At 32.0% G+C, this 17,911-nt stretch overlaps 2 protein-coding genes across 2 annotated transcripts; one reads left to right on the top strand and one right to left on the bottom strand.

The window, feature by feature from the left end:
- Positions 1-7,683: 7,683 nt before the first annotated feature.
- On the top strand, positions 7,684-11,932 carry LOC143609180 (KH domain-containing protein At2g38610-like). The gene is made up of 7 exons (XM_077084007.1): positions 7,684-8,079; positions 8,218-8,306; positions 8,749-8,918; positions 9,641-9,762; positions 9,850-9,964; positions 10,507-10,650; positions 11,460-11,932. The coding sequence occupies exons 1-7, from the start codon at positions 7,991-7,993 to the stop codon at positions 11,490-11,492; spliced, it is 762 nt and encodes a 253-aa protein (XP_076940122.1). The 5' UTR covers positions 7,684-7,990; the 3' UTR covers positions 11,493-11,932.
- A 2,035-nt stretch (positions 11,933-13,967) lies between these two features.
- Positions 13,968-16,216, bottom strand: LOC143609170 (large ribosomal subunit protein uL16-like). Its single transcript, XM_077083999.1, has 4 exons — positions 16,130-16,216; positions 14,468-14,969; positions 14,291-14,372; positions 13,968-14,171 (listed from the first exon to the last, which is right to left on the bottom strand). Exons 1-4 carry the CDS (start codon positions 16,137-16,139, stop codon positions 14,103-14,105), a joined length of 663 nt encoding a protein of 220 aa, XP_076940114.1. The 5' UTR covers positions 16,140-16,216; the 3' UTR covers positions 13,968-14,102.
- Positions 16,217-17,911: the final 1,695 nt, after the last annotated feature.

The raw sequence follows: 17,911 nt of genomic DNA, 5'->3' as shown, positions 1-17,911 counted from the left end.
CGGAAAAACGTTTTTGGTTGGAAAACTCAACATTTTCATCCCAAACATCTTTGTAACTTTGTATCAGACCTTTAGGAACATTTGTCTTGTAAAAGCCCCAATTATTGAAGTCGTCGTAACCCTAGAACCATCGTCGGAATCGGTTGGTGGTGGTGGTGGTGGTCAGGTGGTGTTTTATGGGGAAAAATGTGAGTTTTCCGGCCAAAAACGTTTTTCCGGCGACCTGCAACTAACGATGTTAGGATTCTGTTAATCGCAGATAGTTGGGAACAAATACGTCAAAAGTTTGGACCGTCGGCAACCAATTCGTTAGTTGAGACCGGCAGCGACCAAAAGTCGATAGTTAGGATTAATAAAAACCAATATTCATATCTTTTTTAAACAATTTAGAGAAAATAACAAAAAGATACATGTATTATAATATCTTTATACATTAGCATATATGTCATGTAATTTTACTTAGCTCATACCCTTAACAAACTAGAGACGGTACGGAAAATTTTGCAGCTCGGCGAGCTAACTAGTATATGATGAGTTAGCAGTTACTCAAATGGTTCACTCGTATGAACAGATAGAAATAAAAAGAAAAATATTGAAGAAACGAGTCAATAACTTCAAACAATAACCTTCATAAAATCACTTAAAAATTAATTTGGATTTTCTTTAAATGATTGAGTTTATTATTTGTATTAACTAAGTCTAGAATGTTTGTTATGTACTTATGTTGAATGAAGAAAACTAATAATTTTGATTATAGTATTGTTCAAGTCTCTAGCTAACTAGTTATTAATTTATTATGTAGCTTGTTTTAACCAAACGTCTCAATTATGAGTAAAGGGATTTATGTGTAACATTTGGAAAAACTTTTGATATTATAGTAAACTTCTCTGATGCGGGTTATATTTAAACTTTTGCTAGAACGTTTCTAGCATTATTTCTTGTTATTGTCACGCGTTATGTGGTACCATAGCTCGTTAGTATCCTAATGATACAATGTGTTTTCTATTCTTATGATCGAGATATAGTTTGTGATGATCGTTGATAATCTCTCTAATAAAGCCAACAAATTTGACATAAAGTGAATGCCTAGTGAGGTGCTACCAACGCTAGTCGTAGCTTTAGACATCTTGTCAATCTGAAAAGGTTCATGATCACTTATTATGACTTCTTAAAATAAGAGGTATGTATTTTGATGATAATTCTAATGTTGAAAGCGATGAATCTCACAACTCACAACGATGATGTGCCTCATCAATATATAGTGATTAACAAGCATAAATAAACTTCATACATAATGTTGAAAGTGACAAAATACATTTGTATAGAGTTAAGAAATCATGGAAACAAGTTATGGACAAAACATAGATAATGAAGTCTCGATAATTAGTTGTGTTTATTTGGTGGATTGGTGGAGTGTATTGAAAAAAAAATCAACAAAATAGAATATGGGTGAAAATGTGAAACCAAAGATGGTAGCGGAGAAATTTATGAAAGTGGATACACGAAACAACTTATAGCTAAAACTCTTACCTCTAATAACTCAAATACAAGTGATGAAGAAATGTAGCTTGCATTTCTTGCGCGTATAGAAAGAGAGGGCAAAAAAAATATCTTTTAAATGCACATGTTTATTAAATCTGATCAACGCACAATGATTAAACGAATGGTAAGGCATGTGGGTCTTTGTCTATAAAACTTGGGTTTCTTAAGTAACCTACTTGATTTGAAAGAACAAAAAGAGCGAGCTCATATCGACTGAAAAGTTATGAGATCCAACACGGCTATGTTTGTTTGAGCCGTGAAGCTTGCAATTTTTTTAGTAAGCTACACACCATTTATATCTTACCTTTAAATCTACACTACTGTCTACTATGAGATCCGAACCTTCATCATAACAAAACAATAACATTATTTTACACCTTGAAAATCAATAGGATTGAAGCCTTAAGGTGCTTGCATTCATCTAAAAAAAATACCCATTTCATTTATAACAGACCCCCCTTACCTACCCAACATTTAAAGAACAACATGGATACCTACCTCTCCTTGATGGCTCGATTAATATATTTGGTAGTTGTTTCCTGGCCCCTATTGTTAAAAATAAAAAATAAAAAATCCTGTGATTTTAGGGCATTTAAACTATTTTCAATACTAGAGAAAACAATCAACAATTATTATATAATAAATATCAATCTTTAATTATAAATGACTTGCATGAAAAAAATGTGGCTTAATGTTTTTTCAAACAAATGTGACTTAAATTATAAGTCACTTAATGCTTTCAACCAATTACAGTATAAATCCTATAAAATAATGCACTTAGGACCACTAAAATTTATTAATTAAAAGAGTTATTAATTAATCGATAAATTTTTATTTATTTATTATTTTTTTGATATAATGAAGTTTTATATAATTTACTATAAAACGATTACAATAAAGTGGCAGGCAAACGGGCAACAAGCTGCGTCGCAACCCCCTTTTGAATAGCAAAGCCAATCCTGCTAAAAACGAAGCTTTGGGACCTAGAAGCTGAAGAGGTTCCGTGTACGACGCGTTGAACCCTACTCAAAAATTTCACAGCCTCTGGAGCCAGAAAACCAAATGTATCAAAGGCAAATGGTAGAAAGACATGTTGATTATCTAAACAAGCTTTCTCGTGTTTAACAACTTTGCCCGATTCAGCCTTCAACGCAGCCTGACCCATAACAAACCCACGGTCCTTGAGCCCAACAAGAGGAGACACTCCTGTAAGATCCACACAGGCGTGTTTCCCCCCTGCCCACCCGAACACAAGAATATCAGCTGGTCGTAAAGTAGACCTCCCTTCAAGAGGATCCGTGAGAAAGTTAACAGGGGCCTCCTTTTTAGCAGAAATCCATGCCCGTTTAAGAACATCACACAGAACATCCCTAACCATATCATGTCTGTATTTAAAGCCAGGCAATTCTTTGCAATGCACCGCATGGTCACAAAAAGAATCCAAACAGACCTTGCGACAAATTGGGCAAGGTTCATCCGTCGGGAACATAGGGATCATTAACCGGTACTTAAAGATAGCCCGATACTCCAAACCCGACATACGTTGGCCTAATCCTTCAATGGGGATGACCGTTAGAAAATCCTGAGCCCGAGGAGCCCGAAGGCATTCAAACACCGCCTTTTGGCGAGGGGATAGATCAAACTTCACTTCTAAACTCTTGACGATTTCACTAAATAAGGCACTCGCCACAACATGTTGGGCTTTAGGGGGGGGCAGTGTCCTTATTAGAGAACCCGCTAAGATCAAAATCTGGAAGTGAAGTACGTAAACGATCCATCGCACACCCATAATCAGAGTCCAACCCATAAATATCACAACCCCGAAGAATATTTGTTAATAATTATTAATTTATATATTAATTAATATTTTATTAATTTATAGTAGAATACTTAGTTTACAAACACCTTTCAAGCTTCCACTTAATTATTGTATATAATGCATGTATATCAAATGAACGGCCATAATCAACGGGAATGTCATTGAAAGCGTTATTGGAATTAATAAAGATGATATCGATGAAGAAGATGATGAAAGTTCTACAATGGAGCCCCCTTCGCGAAACGAAGCTATTAAAGCGGCAATCACATTGAACAATTTCTTGTTGAGGTATGAGAAAACAACACCAGAAGTTCTTACCATGCTAAGGAAAATTAGAGACGAAATTCAAGGGGAAATTGATTTCAATAAAAAACAAAAGACAATTGAGTCATTTTTCAAGAAACTTTCATAAATCATTCATGTAATATGCTATATATAAGGAATTATTAATTTATATTTTATATGGGGTCAAGAAATTATCAAAAATGTATTATCTTATAACTTTAGCGAATTATTAATTTAGCACCCTATCCCCGAGTCGGAACCAGCAAAAATATTATCTTAAAGAGTTTATTAAATAATCGAATATTAATTTATCGAGTTTCTACCATGGTTATGTTAAAAGAGAAAATGTTAACAAACAAGTTACTAAGGTTGCATAGTCTCCTTTATGAGTTTTTCTTATTAAGACCTTCTAGTTATTGAGTTTGAATCATTTTTAATAAGACAAATTACAATCATTTTTACTTACTAGTATTACCTTTAATATTGGAAAAAAAATACATAATAAAGTGGTGGATGTCGTCCTAATATCTTTGACAATCTCTCTTCATCTTAACGTTGTATCATTTTTTTTTTCCCGAAACTATAGAAATGGTTATCTTTCACATCTCTAAATCATTGGCTTATACAGCATGAATCAAGCGTGCTACATTTAAATAATAAAGGAATTCAAATTTAAAGCGGGTGTATATGAGCGGGGTTTGATCGGTGTATAAAGACCGCGCAATATTCCTTAATTGTACCCCCTTGCCACCTCAGACATACCGTAGGCGTATGTCTATAATTATATTAAAAAAAATACTACAGTCTCTCTCTTATTCAATTAAATGTCTTTCTCTTATTTATTAAATAAAATTTTTATCATTATCTTTTATATTTCATTCAATTACAACCACTTTAAAAAATCGTTAAAAAAATATATAGTGTGAACAGTGTTTCTTCAAATTTACTCGTGATCAAAAGTTTCTCTATATCATTTACTCACAATCGCTTACAACTACTCTATGTAATAATATGTAATAAGAGAACTCACTCACAATAATATAGAGGACATGTTGTGAATGCTTTTATTATATAACAAAAGGATTTTAAAAGTTATATACAATGTATTACATAATATAACAACATACAAGACAACTCATTGTAAGTTTATAACTAAATTAATATAAGTAGTACACTCTTTCTTTCACGATTTAATTTGTTTTCTGGTTGCATAATGATATACTTTGGAATATTCTTTATCAATATATGCGTAGAACCATCAAATGAAAAGCATTTGACATATATAAATGATTAAAAACTAAAATAATACGTTTATGTAAATAGAAGCATTTATAGAATATGTTTAGTACAATATGAGGAACAAGTAAAAAGGTTAAAAACTTAAAAATACATAGGAAGAAAACCAAAGTGAAGTTGGATTCACACACGTACGCACCACTGTCAGCAACTGTAATAAACCATTAAAAAATTACAACTTTCAACATTCACACCAACACATTTTTTTCAAGCATATTTTAATCTTCTTTTGCACATATTTAACAACATTTGTCCATCAAGTTTCACTCACCTTACATCACAGTACTTCAAACTTTCACATTACATTTACCCAATTGGTATTTACTAACTACAGTTTCATTTTGTCCTTCATTTATTGTTTTTGTTATATTCTAACACCAAGTTTCTAAAATATTTAGGTCAAATGATTTCATCTTTTCTCATTGATTTTCAATTCTTTTGTCGGTCCATTTTCTCTCATAATAATGTAGTTGTAAAAGTGTGTGATATATATATATAGATAAAGTTAAGTTAAAAGGATTATTCAAAATATGTTGCTCCTTATGCTTTGTTAAAAGCAAATCAATATGTGTGTTATACGTGACACAATTGGATATGCGTCGATGTAATGTTGTTGAGCTCTCATTTCAACTTTTTTTTCTTTATAGTGAGCGGAATTCTATAAACCCTAAGTCCGTATGTATTAAAGAATCAGACTCATTTATAATTATACCAAAATTATGTGTTTATATAATACACTTGAAATCAAAACAGGATGATGTCGAACGCTCGGACTAAAGCACGAAATAATGAAGTCGTTACCATAAAAGCAACCAGTCTTAATCCACAAGATTATACATTGGTGTGGACATGTAGAGATGATCATGATGATCGGTGTTGATTAGCAATGTTAGTGTTTTTAAAGAAAAAGGCCTGAAAGTTATATTTAAATTCTTAAAAACCTAAAGCTCATACATGGAATATCGTCCAATGCCCGAACTCGTTAATAACATACTACTAATAGTTGCTTTATCTATAACATATACTAAACTACATTAAACAACTTTTAATATAACATGAACAATTCAATACGTGAGGAATTGAAACAGCTAAACAGAAAACACTGTAGGACATTTAGGATATAAAAATGATGATACGAAGTTCACTAAACACTACACATCAAATTGTATCAATGACAATACTTTTTGAGCTAATGGTTGTTGAGATTGTTTAAATTAGGAAAGAAATATGATATCAGTTAACAAACAAAATTTACCATTATAAGTATGTTGGGTTGACCTGACATGATGTTGTAACACTTCATAGGGGCAACAAACTATTAAAACAATGTTTTTAGGAAATGTTATAACACTCTAAAGGGATGTTGCAACTATGTGACACATGTTGCAAAACTCCAAAGCAACGAATCACGGTTTTACTAGCGAATCAATCATGTTAAATAAAGAATATACGAATATACATGATTTTAGTTAAAGGAAATGACATAAATCCATGATTCTACTAGCGAATCAATCATGTTAATGAGGCATTTTGATTTAAGGTTTATAGTTGTGTTGGGTATATTTATAAAACTCATATTATATTGAATTATATACGTAATGTAACAATCAGCCCCTCATGCCTAACATTATCATTAATTTTGTCTATTAGGGACTCACATACATGTTAACGAGACTTACTAATAGCTCACACATCTTGAACTACTCTCACTCAAGCATGTTTAATTATAAAGTTTCCTTCTTGTCCAAGGTCTAAAGTCTAAAACATGTTTATGACATTCGAGATCATACGTTCCTTACCAGCCTTTAATATATCTTATACATAGACAATGTGAAATCCACATAAGGTGTATAAACACACCCCTTACGGATTTGTCATCTTTTAATGAGACTTCATCCGCCATCCCAAGCATGACTAGTGTAAAATTTATTTAAGATGCTTCAAGTTCTCAGCTTCCTTCTATAAAGATGGCTTCACCGTCATCAACAATGTTGTGGTACCATGTTGTTCAAGTGATCCTCAATGGTTCACAATGTCCTTAGTAGTCCAAACCTTCTTCGATAATTAGGTATCGAAATTTATCGTCAAGATATCGTCTTTTCAAACTCCATAAGAAGTCTTCGAATTCCTAAGGACTAGTCATTCCGCCAGCTTATAATCATGGGTAACTAGCTATTTCATGACTCAAATAGGGATGAGATTTTTTTTCCCGAGTACATATACGTGTTCAGTACTCGTACTTATACCCATACCCGTCTATTCGGTACGGGTATGTGTACCTAGATCTACTGATTTTAGGTACGTGTATTTTTGGTATAGGTAGGGGTACAAGTATGAGTGTTACGGGTTTTTATTGAGATATTTTCAAGGCTTCAAGCGGGCTTTTCAAAACTATTAATAATTAAAATATTAAGTACTAACAGTTCTAATCAAACCCTAGTTTTCTTCTCTTCCAATCAATCACTAATAACAACCACCAAACATGGATTTTATATTATGGTTTATTTGTATTATTTTTGACCTTGATATTATGTTTTGGTTATGGTATTACGGCTTTGGTATTATTATAGACAATTGATTGTCGGTTTCGTACCAGTATCAATACCAAGTTTAGTGAAGATTTTTTTTAAAAAAATAGAAAAAGTGGTACCAAAGCAAATACCGTACTTGTACCCGCACCATAATATTCAGGTACATGTATGGGTACCAAGATTTACTAATTTTTGGTACGAGTAAATACAATATAATACAATACAATACACACCTTTAACCAATCTATAACGCTAATACGCATAATTAACCAGAAATCCACACGTTTAACCGCAACTCCAAGTAAACACAATCTATAAAAGATAAAGAAGTTGAAGGACCAAAACCATCAAATTTCCCCTAAAGTTCAAACATCAAACGTGAAACACCTCTTTATAAGAAAAGCCACCCAATTTTTCCAACTCCTTTCCAATTCAACTTTTCTTTCTCTTTCCCTACTTTTGTCTCTTCACTCCTCACCCCATAAGCCTCCTTCTAAACCCATTTAGGGATAACAATATGTCAAGTTTATACAATCAAAACATCACTTATTCACCAGCTAGAGCCCCTTCTTCTCCACACATATGGGCCAATCAAGATGTTGACAAGTATGGTCTTTTTCATTTCAAGAAAATGAAATCTGATGTTGGTTTTGATTCTTGATGATGACCCATGAAAAAAGTTTTGATTTTTATCATTTGGGTATTAATCTTTATGTGTTTTTTGATGTTGGTTTTTGCTTGCAGCTCATATCTGGCTGAGCTACTTGAAGAAAAACTCAAGCTTGCACCTTTTATAAGAATTCTTCCTATTTGCAGTAAATTGTTGAATCAAGGTTGAATCTTTATGCACTTTTTGGATCTAGTTTTTTGGTTTCACATTGTTTTATACATGTTTTATGCGTAAAGTTACAATCTTTATGTTTTTTCATATGTTTGTATTATCTTTTGTTATAAATCTTGAGCCTTTTTTAATACATTTTGAGTTTAGATGCTGATTTCAAGATCTTTTTTATTGATGTGTTATTCGATTAATCGGTTAATGTATATTAATTTGTTGGTGAGTTTGGTTTAGAGATCAAGTTTTATTATTTTTAGGGTTTCGGATCTTGAAAAACACATTTTCTTGAAAATAGAAGTTTGAATAATGTAGTGTTTGGAAGTTACAATGTGCACTTATAAACATGCTATAAAGTTCGTGATTGTTTCGTCAAAATGTGGTAATGTTTTTATGCTGATTAATAATGTTGTATTGTTATTAATCTACTTTATTCGCAGAGATATTTAGGGCTTCGAAAGGGATACCGAATCAAGGCTTTCATGACTTTGATAGACTGCAACGTGGTAGCCCGGGTCCTTTAAATCATTTAGACGTTATTAATGATATAGAAGCTAATGGTTTAATCCGTTGGAATGGAAATCCGGGCTGGAGTCCTCTTCAACACGAGGTGAATATAAGTTTTTTATATACAATATCTTCTCTTTTAAAGTATTGAATTGCTTGTATAAAATGAACGTGTTGCGTAGGTCGCAGTTGAGGGAAGTGTATTTTTTATGCATACAACCTTTTAAATAGTGTTACAAAAAACATTAGGTTGTTATTGTAATAATGTAGTAATGTGGTATTTGTAACATGCACTAATTATTCATCTAAAGAATATGGACTAGGCTCCTTTGATACTTTACTCGACACGATTGATCAACCCGTTTTGCCACTTATATGTAAGCCTAGTTGATCAATAACATGAATGATTAATGATTTTTAGGGATAAAATGTGATTCTTATCCCATTTTGGGCCAAGAGTACATTTCTATTCCCGAAACACACAATTAAAGATTGCAAAAATAAGCGTGTTAGATAGATCACAACCGATGTTTTTGTATAATGAGTCATAACGGGTTGGGCTGACATGTTACATATAATTACAAAAGCTAATATGAAAATAATGATCCATTTTTTTAAAAAGATAACAACATAGAAGGTTGTAAGCACTTGAAAGTATAATTTTAAAAACTTCTAAACTGTAATAAACAAGAAAAAGGTGAATGCAGGTATTAAAAAAGGTGAAAGTATAATTTTAAAAACTTCTAAACTGTAATAAACAAGAAAAAGGTGAATGCGGGTATTTTACGATATTAACCTTACCAATCATATTCTTTTTGTTTATAGAGATTAGGTATGCCACAAGGATTACCAATGGATCAGTGGAATGCAGCACCAGCGAGCCCGGGCTCATTCATTACAAAGAGGATCTTGCGCTTGGATATACCCGTAAACAGCTTCCCTAATTTATGCTATACGCTGTTAGATAATATTCATAATCTTGTATCAAATGGAAGAGATTATTAAGATTTTTTTCATGTTAAATATTATTAGTTCAACTTTGTTGGAAGGCTTCTTGGTCCTAGAGGCAATTCTTTGAAGAGAGTGGAAGCATCAACCGGATGTCGTGTCTTCATTAGAGGCCAGGGCTCCATTAAAGACCCTGAAAAGGTAAAATATATATTTTATTTAATAGTTTTATTATATTTTATATATATAATCGTAATCGTTATGTAAGTATATATTAGTATATTGGGTAATCTTTCTAACCATGTTTTGCTAGTGGTGGCAAAACGGTTGGGTTAACAAAACATTATGTATATGTTTTATTTATTTTGTTTTTTCTATAATTTTTTTTTTGTGTTAAATAGGATTAAAAAAACAGTATTGTTGCTAAAATGGTCTGATTTTGAATAAAAGCAATTTAGGAGGTTGTATAGAACAAAATACACTACGGGCAACTTTTGACCCGTTTGACCCACTTGACCCGTTTCACTTTTTATAAAATCTTCTGATTTTACATATATGACTTGGTTGTAAGAAATAACACATACCTCATATCGACCCATTTTTACGTTATGTGTTAAATATCGTATCTTTATTTTGATAAAACGAGGCAAGAATACTCTCCAACATGGAAAGATTCGATTTTTTTAAAAATCTTTATAATTTTTAAAGTTGATTTTAATACGTTTCTTTTTTCTGTAAAAAAGGAGGACAGTTTGAGGGGTAGGCCAGGCTATGAGCACCCTAATGAACCACTTCACATTTTGATCGAGGCCGAGTTGCCTGCAGCCATCATTGATGTTCGTTTGAGACAGGCGCAAGAAATCATCGAAGAGCTGCTTAAACCAGTGGTATGCTAACATTCTTCTCCTGCATGATCGTACTTGTACCTCATTCAGTATTATCTGTACAACATTTACGCATACAAGCTACTAAATTTGCAATTCAACCCATTTAGTAGAAACGGGCCAATTCGGGCCACGTTTTATTTCTTAAAGAGGAAATTATTAAAAGTAGCTTAAAAGAACCTGTAGTTTTAATTAGGGGTGTGCATGGTGCGGTTCGGTGTGGTTTTTGGCTAAAACCAACCCGAAAACCAAAACTTCGGTTTTTGGAGTTTTTGAAACCGTTTGGTTTTTTCGGTTCGGTTTCGGTTTTTTTTTGGTTTTTGCCATTTGAGCTTGAAAATTTTAGGCCGAAAAAAAGTTGGCAAAAAATAATGAATTTAGGTATAAATAATTTTTTTAATTGTAAAATAGTAGACTATTATACATTTGATCAAAAATATTGGAGTTACATTTTTATTAAATTCTTATAAATTACTTAATATAAAATATAAAAAAACAAAAAAAATTCGGTTCGGTTCGGTTTTTTCAGTTTTTATTACATGTAAAAACCAAAACCGAACCGTTAGTGCGGTTTTTACAAAAACATAAAACCAAACCGTCGGTTTTTGTTTCGGTTCGGTTATTTCAGTTTGGATTTTTCGGTTTATTCGGTTCCGGGTCAGTTTTTTCGGTTTCTTGCACACCCCTAGTTTTAATGCTTACAAAGCTTATATTATTTTATTCCAAAATAGATTATTATTATTATTATTATTATTATTATTATTATTATTATTATTATTATTATTATTATTATATGTTTTTTTTTGTTTCAGGATGAGTCTCAGGATTTATACAAGAGACAATAGTTACGAGAGCTTGCTATGTTAAACTCCAACTTAAAAGAAGAAAGCCCGCAGCCAAGAGGCAGTGTGTCACCTTTCGGGTCAAGTGGTATGAAACGGGCCAAGACTGCTTGGTGAATGGTGACTGGTCCTGTACTTCCTTCTATGCATAATGCACAGCCCTCGATGCAGCCCATTGTTCGTGGGCCCAAATGGGTGGATTTATACAATGTTGGTGAGAGTTTGAGACCACTGTCGTTTTGGTAATGACCGAAACAAGGAAAGAGAAAAAAAAATCTTATTATAGTTTTTTTTTTGGTTGATGTAGTAAGCTTTTGAACTGCAGTCGCGTGTCGGTCCTTTTTGTTTAGGTAGTAGAAATAGTTATTGGATTTGTTGATTGTTGACATTACATAAGTTTTTGTGTTACAAACGGTTTTGAGCTTCGAAAAAAACTATGGGTTTACTAATGTTTTGAATGAGATATGAAACTCGGCTTATTTAACCATCCTCATATCTAAGTGTCAGACCATCTTTGAAGATGGTCTGAACACTTTGATATGATGAAATGAATTAACGTAACATCATCTAACATAATTAAAAGAATGGGTCGAATCATGAATGGATCACAAGTTCATGATGTATTTATAAATTGTAACACATGGTACCTTAATGATCATTTAAAAAAAAATTATATTATTATCAAAAGTTAATTATTATTTCTATGTTGTTAATAGGAGATTCTAATCCCACAACATAGTCAGGTAATAACTAGGGTTGTTCATATCCAAGCCGAACCGAGCGAAGGCTGGCTTGCTGCTTGGCTCATTTACATCCGGACCGAACCGAACAAATGAAATTCGAACCGAGAGAAAAACGAAACGAGCCAAAATCGAATTGAGCATTTTTCGATCGAACATCGAGCGATTTCGAGTATTATTTGTTTCTTTTCCACTTTAAATTTTCAATAAGAAACAAGTTTGAAGGTTGTAAATTATATATTTTATAAATAAATTAGTAATTTTTAGACAAACGTGTAATAGATTATAAATTTTAATTAAAAGTATGTTTGAAGTGAGATAAATTGATCATGTAAACTAATTTATAGTATTCTAAAAACTTGAAGCGAACAAATAAAACTATAAAATTGACAAAATAGGAAAATTTTCAAGGGGTTCAAAAAATTGTAAGTTTATATTTATGTGTTTTGTCTGTATATTTATATATCTGTTCATATATATTTATATATAAAACAAATTAAAAATATTTGAGCCGAACCGAACCGAGCAGACCTTTGCTCGTTGCTTGGCTCGTTTGCAAACCGAACCGCGCTGAGCAGCTCGTTTACAATCGAGCGAAAAAACTAACGAGCAATTTCCGAGCGATTAGTGAGCGAGTTCGAGCGACGAGCTGCTAAACATTTCATAGGTTCACGAGCATATGACTTGGTCATTAAAACCAAATGGCCCAAAAACTGAATATTGGGCTGCAACACAGGGCCTTCGGAATAGGGCCATAGAGGTTGGTTAATAAAGCAAAGTTTCTCTGGGCCCAGCCATCTCTCCTTAAAACAGTTAAACCTAATCAATAGGTAAATCATATAAAAACTAATTAATAATTATATCAATAAAACAAAAAATATATATATATATATTCTTTAGTCAGCCATCATATCTATTCTTTTGTTTTGTTTTTAGGCTTTTAAAAATTATGAAAGTAGAAACTCACATATAAATTCATATGACAATGAAACTACAATTTTGACTTAACATTAGTTTGAATATTATTTTTATAGCATTAAGTTATATAAATTTACATTAAAATAAAAGATCTTTGATCCGAATAATTTGTTACGAGTAACATAAGTTTACATGTACACTAGTGTTGTTTTTGCATGAATTAATACTTGTAAGTTTACTAGTTCGGATATCATCATATAATATGTAACGTTAGTTCAGTCATCACTTCATAACTTTAATGGTGAATTTAGTTAAGCTTATGAGATTCACATGACATTAGTTCTCGTATCAACCGTTAAAGCAATTAAAAATCATATTTAGAGACAAAAGGTAACATTAATATTTTCTTGTTTAACTTGAATAATCATGCAATAATATTTTCGTGTTTTTAAGAAAAGTAAATGAATATTAACAACGCACGTTAAACAACAAACATATAAAAGATAAAAGCAGATTGCACTAACGTAAAAGAGGACCAACAAAAACAATTTGGTGTCAAAATGTATCGAAATACAACAAACACAATTGTTTCATGTTTAGGAAATTACATCCAAGTTTTCAATTTTAAACGGAGCTAACTCATAACAATACACATGCGCTAAACTACACTACATGCTTACTAGATTTAAAACCTAACCCAATATTTACCAATTTACCAGTTGGATTCAGACAACAAATAAATGATTTGTCTTCATTTTAGTTATGAAGCTAAAATCATGACACCCAAAAACTAAAAAACATGATAACCATAGACACCAGCCAAAACCAAAATCACAAATTTGTTCTTTCATTAATGTAGCGAAAACACAAAAGAGAAGTGATAAAACTTGTCCAACAGTAACAAATCTTGAATTTAACAAAACTGACAATAATAAAACTGAAACAAATATAACAATTAAGCAACAGCATCCAAGAAAGCTCTTCCAGGTTGACGGTTGGCAAGAGGTCCATGGCATCCAAGAAGCTGCAATACAATAAACAATCATCAATAACGACCCAAACCGAAAAACAAAATCCATCACAATAAACAAACTGTACAAATAATAAATAAAAACAATTATTAATAATAAGGTAAAAAAATACCTTAGCATTAACCCCATCAGAAACGATACGGTTTTCAGATTTCCATTGCAAATAGTCAGTACGGCTAAACTTGGTGAATCCCCTGCAATAACCAAAACAAATATTAAGTTTCACTTCGCTAAAATAAATATTCATAATACTTAAGTATGCAAGACAAAAGGTTAAAAAAATCCATACCATTTCCTGGAAACAATAATCTTTTGACGACCCGGGAACTTGAACTTAGCACGTCTCAACGCCTCTTGAGCATGAGGGCTGTTGGAATCCTTGCAACGAACAGAAAGCAAGACTTGACCGATGCTAACACGAGCACAGACACCTTGTGGCTTACCAAAAGCACCCCTCATACCAGTTTGGAGCCTATCAGCTCCAGCACACGAAAGCATCTTGTTGATACGGAGCACATGGAACGGGTGAACCCTAACTCTCAAATGGAAAGCATCCTTACCTGCAAACTTGGTCATGTACTTGTTGCAGGCGATACGTGCAGCTTCAAGAGCCTCACTGGAAACATTTTCCTTCTCCCAACTGACCAAATGAACACAGAAAGGGAACTCATCAACTCCCTTCTTCTTCATGCCAACATCATAGATCCTGATTTTAGGGTCTGGCACACCACGGCAGTACCGGGATTTGGGGTAAGGCTTATTCTTAATCTGACGGTAACACCTAGCAGGTCCTGGGTGATAAAAGTTGTTACAACTTGTCAGCAAACAAAAAGGAATATAACTTTGGTAAAACAGCAATTAAATCTTCCAAACAAATACAAACAAACTAAAATTCTTAAAATAACAGAAAATAAAAATAATTATCTGAATTAAATTCAAACACTGGTCAGCAATAAAATAAGTGTAAAACGATTGAGCAAACAACATCCATAGCATGAAGTTACCAATAATCATTTATAATAAAAATCATTTTAATGTCCCTATAATAAGTAATAATTAGAGGTGCACTAAGCTACTATAGAACTTAAAAACTTAAAACCAAGCTATACTTCAGAAAAAATCTTAAAAGCCAAAAAATAAGCTTGTTTAAGGAGATGTTTGGCCTAGCTTTTATTTTTTGGATTATGCTCCTTACCCAAATAAGCTTCTTCAAATAAGCTTAAAAACCATATTCAAACAAGCTTTTTTAAATTAGCATATAAGCTAATAAGTTCAAGCTTAAAAGGCTAAATTAAACACCAAGCTAAGCTTATTTTGAGAAAAACCTAAAAAATCTAAGCCAAACACCCCCTAAATAAACAAACTCAAGTCAAAACTTTAATTGTTACCTCAAATCAGCTCACAAGCATAAACATGCATATTTTAAGTTTTTTTATTTACAAAACTAAATAAACAAATCTATAAAAATGAATTACTATAAAAAAAATACTGATAAAAATAAGTACAAATATGTATCATGTTATACCAAATTGAAAAGATAAATAATTAAATCACCAAAAAATTACTCATAGATCTGGTTCAAAATGTATAGCAAAAACAGCATTTTAAACAAAAAAAATATACAATTTAAAACAACAAAAATAGTTTTTAAATCAGAAAAATGACTTATAAACAGTTATCAAACAACAAAATTGCAAATTAAACAATCCAAAACCTAAAGTCAACTCATGAAATCATTCATCATCATCTAAATTATCACTAAATTAACACACGGTCAACTTTGAAGCTAATAACACCGTACAGTAACCTAAAATCAATCTAACTACTAAACAATCCATTTCCAAAAATCATTAACACAATTAACAGATCTAAACAACGGTGAATTAACAGATGCAAATCTCAAATTGAAACGATTAATAATAATAATATTGAGAATGAATTGAAAACATACTTCGTCCCATGGCGAATTTGTTACGGATGTGGCGGTGTAAAGTTTGTAAGATGAACCCTAATTAGGTTACGGGCGAAATGGTAGTTGGTTAAATAGCGGTTGGTGTATGTGTGTAGTCGGTTGGGCTTTATGGGCTTACGTAAGGGGGTACGTCATTTGCGTGTTTGAGTTTGGGCCGGTGGGTTTCTGGATAGTCCAACTTGGCTGACCCGAGATATTTGTTATTTTATGTGTTTGGGGGTGGTGGTGTGAAATAACATGCTACTGATATAAAATTGTGTGTTTTGACTTTTGAGTGTTTGACCAAAGGATTGTTCGATATTATTAGCAAATATATTCGACTTGTTAGTTGTCATAACTTATAGGGAAAATGTCATAAAAAACCAATATACTTTCTCTTTTTGCTCATAAAAGTCTCTTAACAAATTTTTGCATTTTAAAGTCCCTCTACATGCTAATTTTGACCATAAATGTAATATAACTTATAATAACATGTTTTTTTGCTTATGTGACATACACATAAAATTAAATACGTTAACATGAACTGCCTATGTGTCAAAAATTGACATGTAAGCAAATTATGTTGATAATTTTTTTATACAGTTCTCTTTTAGTTTTTTTGTAATGTGGTTATTGTTATTTTTATATTTTAATTTTTATTCTTTTATAAATATAATTGTATGTTTATATTATAAGATAGTTGGTTATTATTATTGTTGGATGATAATGTGTGCACAACTCGTTCTAATGCTCTTGTCAATATTGTGTGCACAGCTCGTTCTATTCCACGACCATCACTATAATCACCGGTATAACTATTCTACCCTAGCTCATATATCTTCTTATTTGATCATCCAACAATAATAATAATAATAATAATAAACAACTATCTTCCAATATAAACATATAATAAACATATAATTATATTTATAAAAGTATAAATATTAAAATATAAAAATAACAATAAACACATTACAAAAGACTCAAAAGGAACAATATAAAAAAATTTATCAATATAATTTGCTCACATGTCAATTTTTGACACATAGGCAGTTATTTAATTTTATGTGTATGCCACATAAGCAAAAAAAACATGTTATTATAATTATATCATATTTATGTTCAAAATCAGCATGTGGAGGGACTTTAACATGCAAAAATTTGTTAAGGGACTTTTATAAGCAAAAAGAGAAAGTATGTTGATTTTTTATGATATTTTCCCTAACTTATAACCTTTGTTGGTGATTAAAGTTATTATATAGCAATATAATATCTGATTAAATTGTTTGATTGTGTGCTGTTCCTTCGTGAAGATCCGTCGTGGTTTAAAGCCCTTATATCATATTATATATGTATGTGTGAATAGAGAGAGTGATAAATGCATTTGCCACCACATTTTCTTCATACTGTCTCGGTAAATGGTCAAAGTCCCCTCCATAATGCCCTGTTTTGGTGTTTGGGGCTTTAAAGCCCCGTGACATAGACGATACTGCCCCTCCATAAAGTCTGCAACGCCTAGGCTAATTAGCATCAACGTGACTTCAATCATGTATTTTGAGGTGTATATTTTTTGGGTGAAGTTGATAAATTTGGTGTGCGTGTTTAATAGTTAAAAAGAATGACTGTCACACATGCATCAAAATTACATGTGGTGGCGGCGGACCTAAAAAAAACTTTTTATTGGAAGGAGTTTTTTTAGGGCAGTTGTCTGTCGCTAAATATTAGTATATTTTTGTTCACTTCGAGTCGGTTCGGGTTTTGTCACAAATAAAAAAACAAGTT

The sequence above is a fragment of the Bidens hawaiensis genome, unplaced genomic scaffold, assembly GCF_021521415.1.
Source record: "Bidens hawaiensis isolate Kalapana, Puna unplaced genomic scaffold, B.hawaiensis_p1.1 tig00419509_1, whole genome shotgun sequence".
NCBI classification, from domain to species: domain Eukaryota; kingdom Viridiplantae; phylum Streptophyta; class Magnoliopsida; order Asterales; family Asteraceae; genus Bidens; species Bidens hawaiensis.
This window is presented reverse-complemented; position numbering and strand designations above follow the sequence as displayed.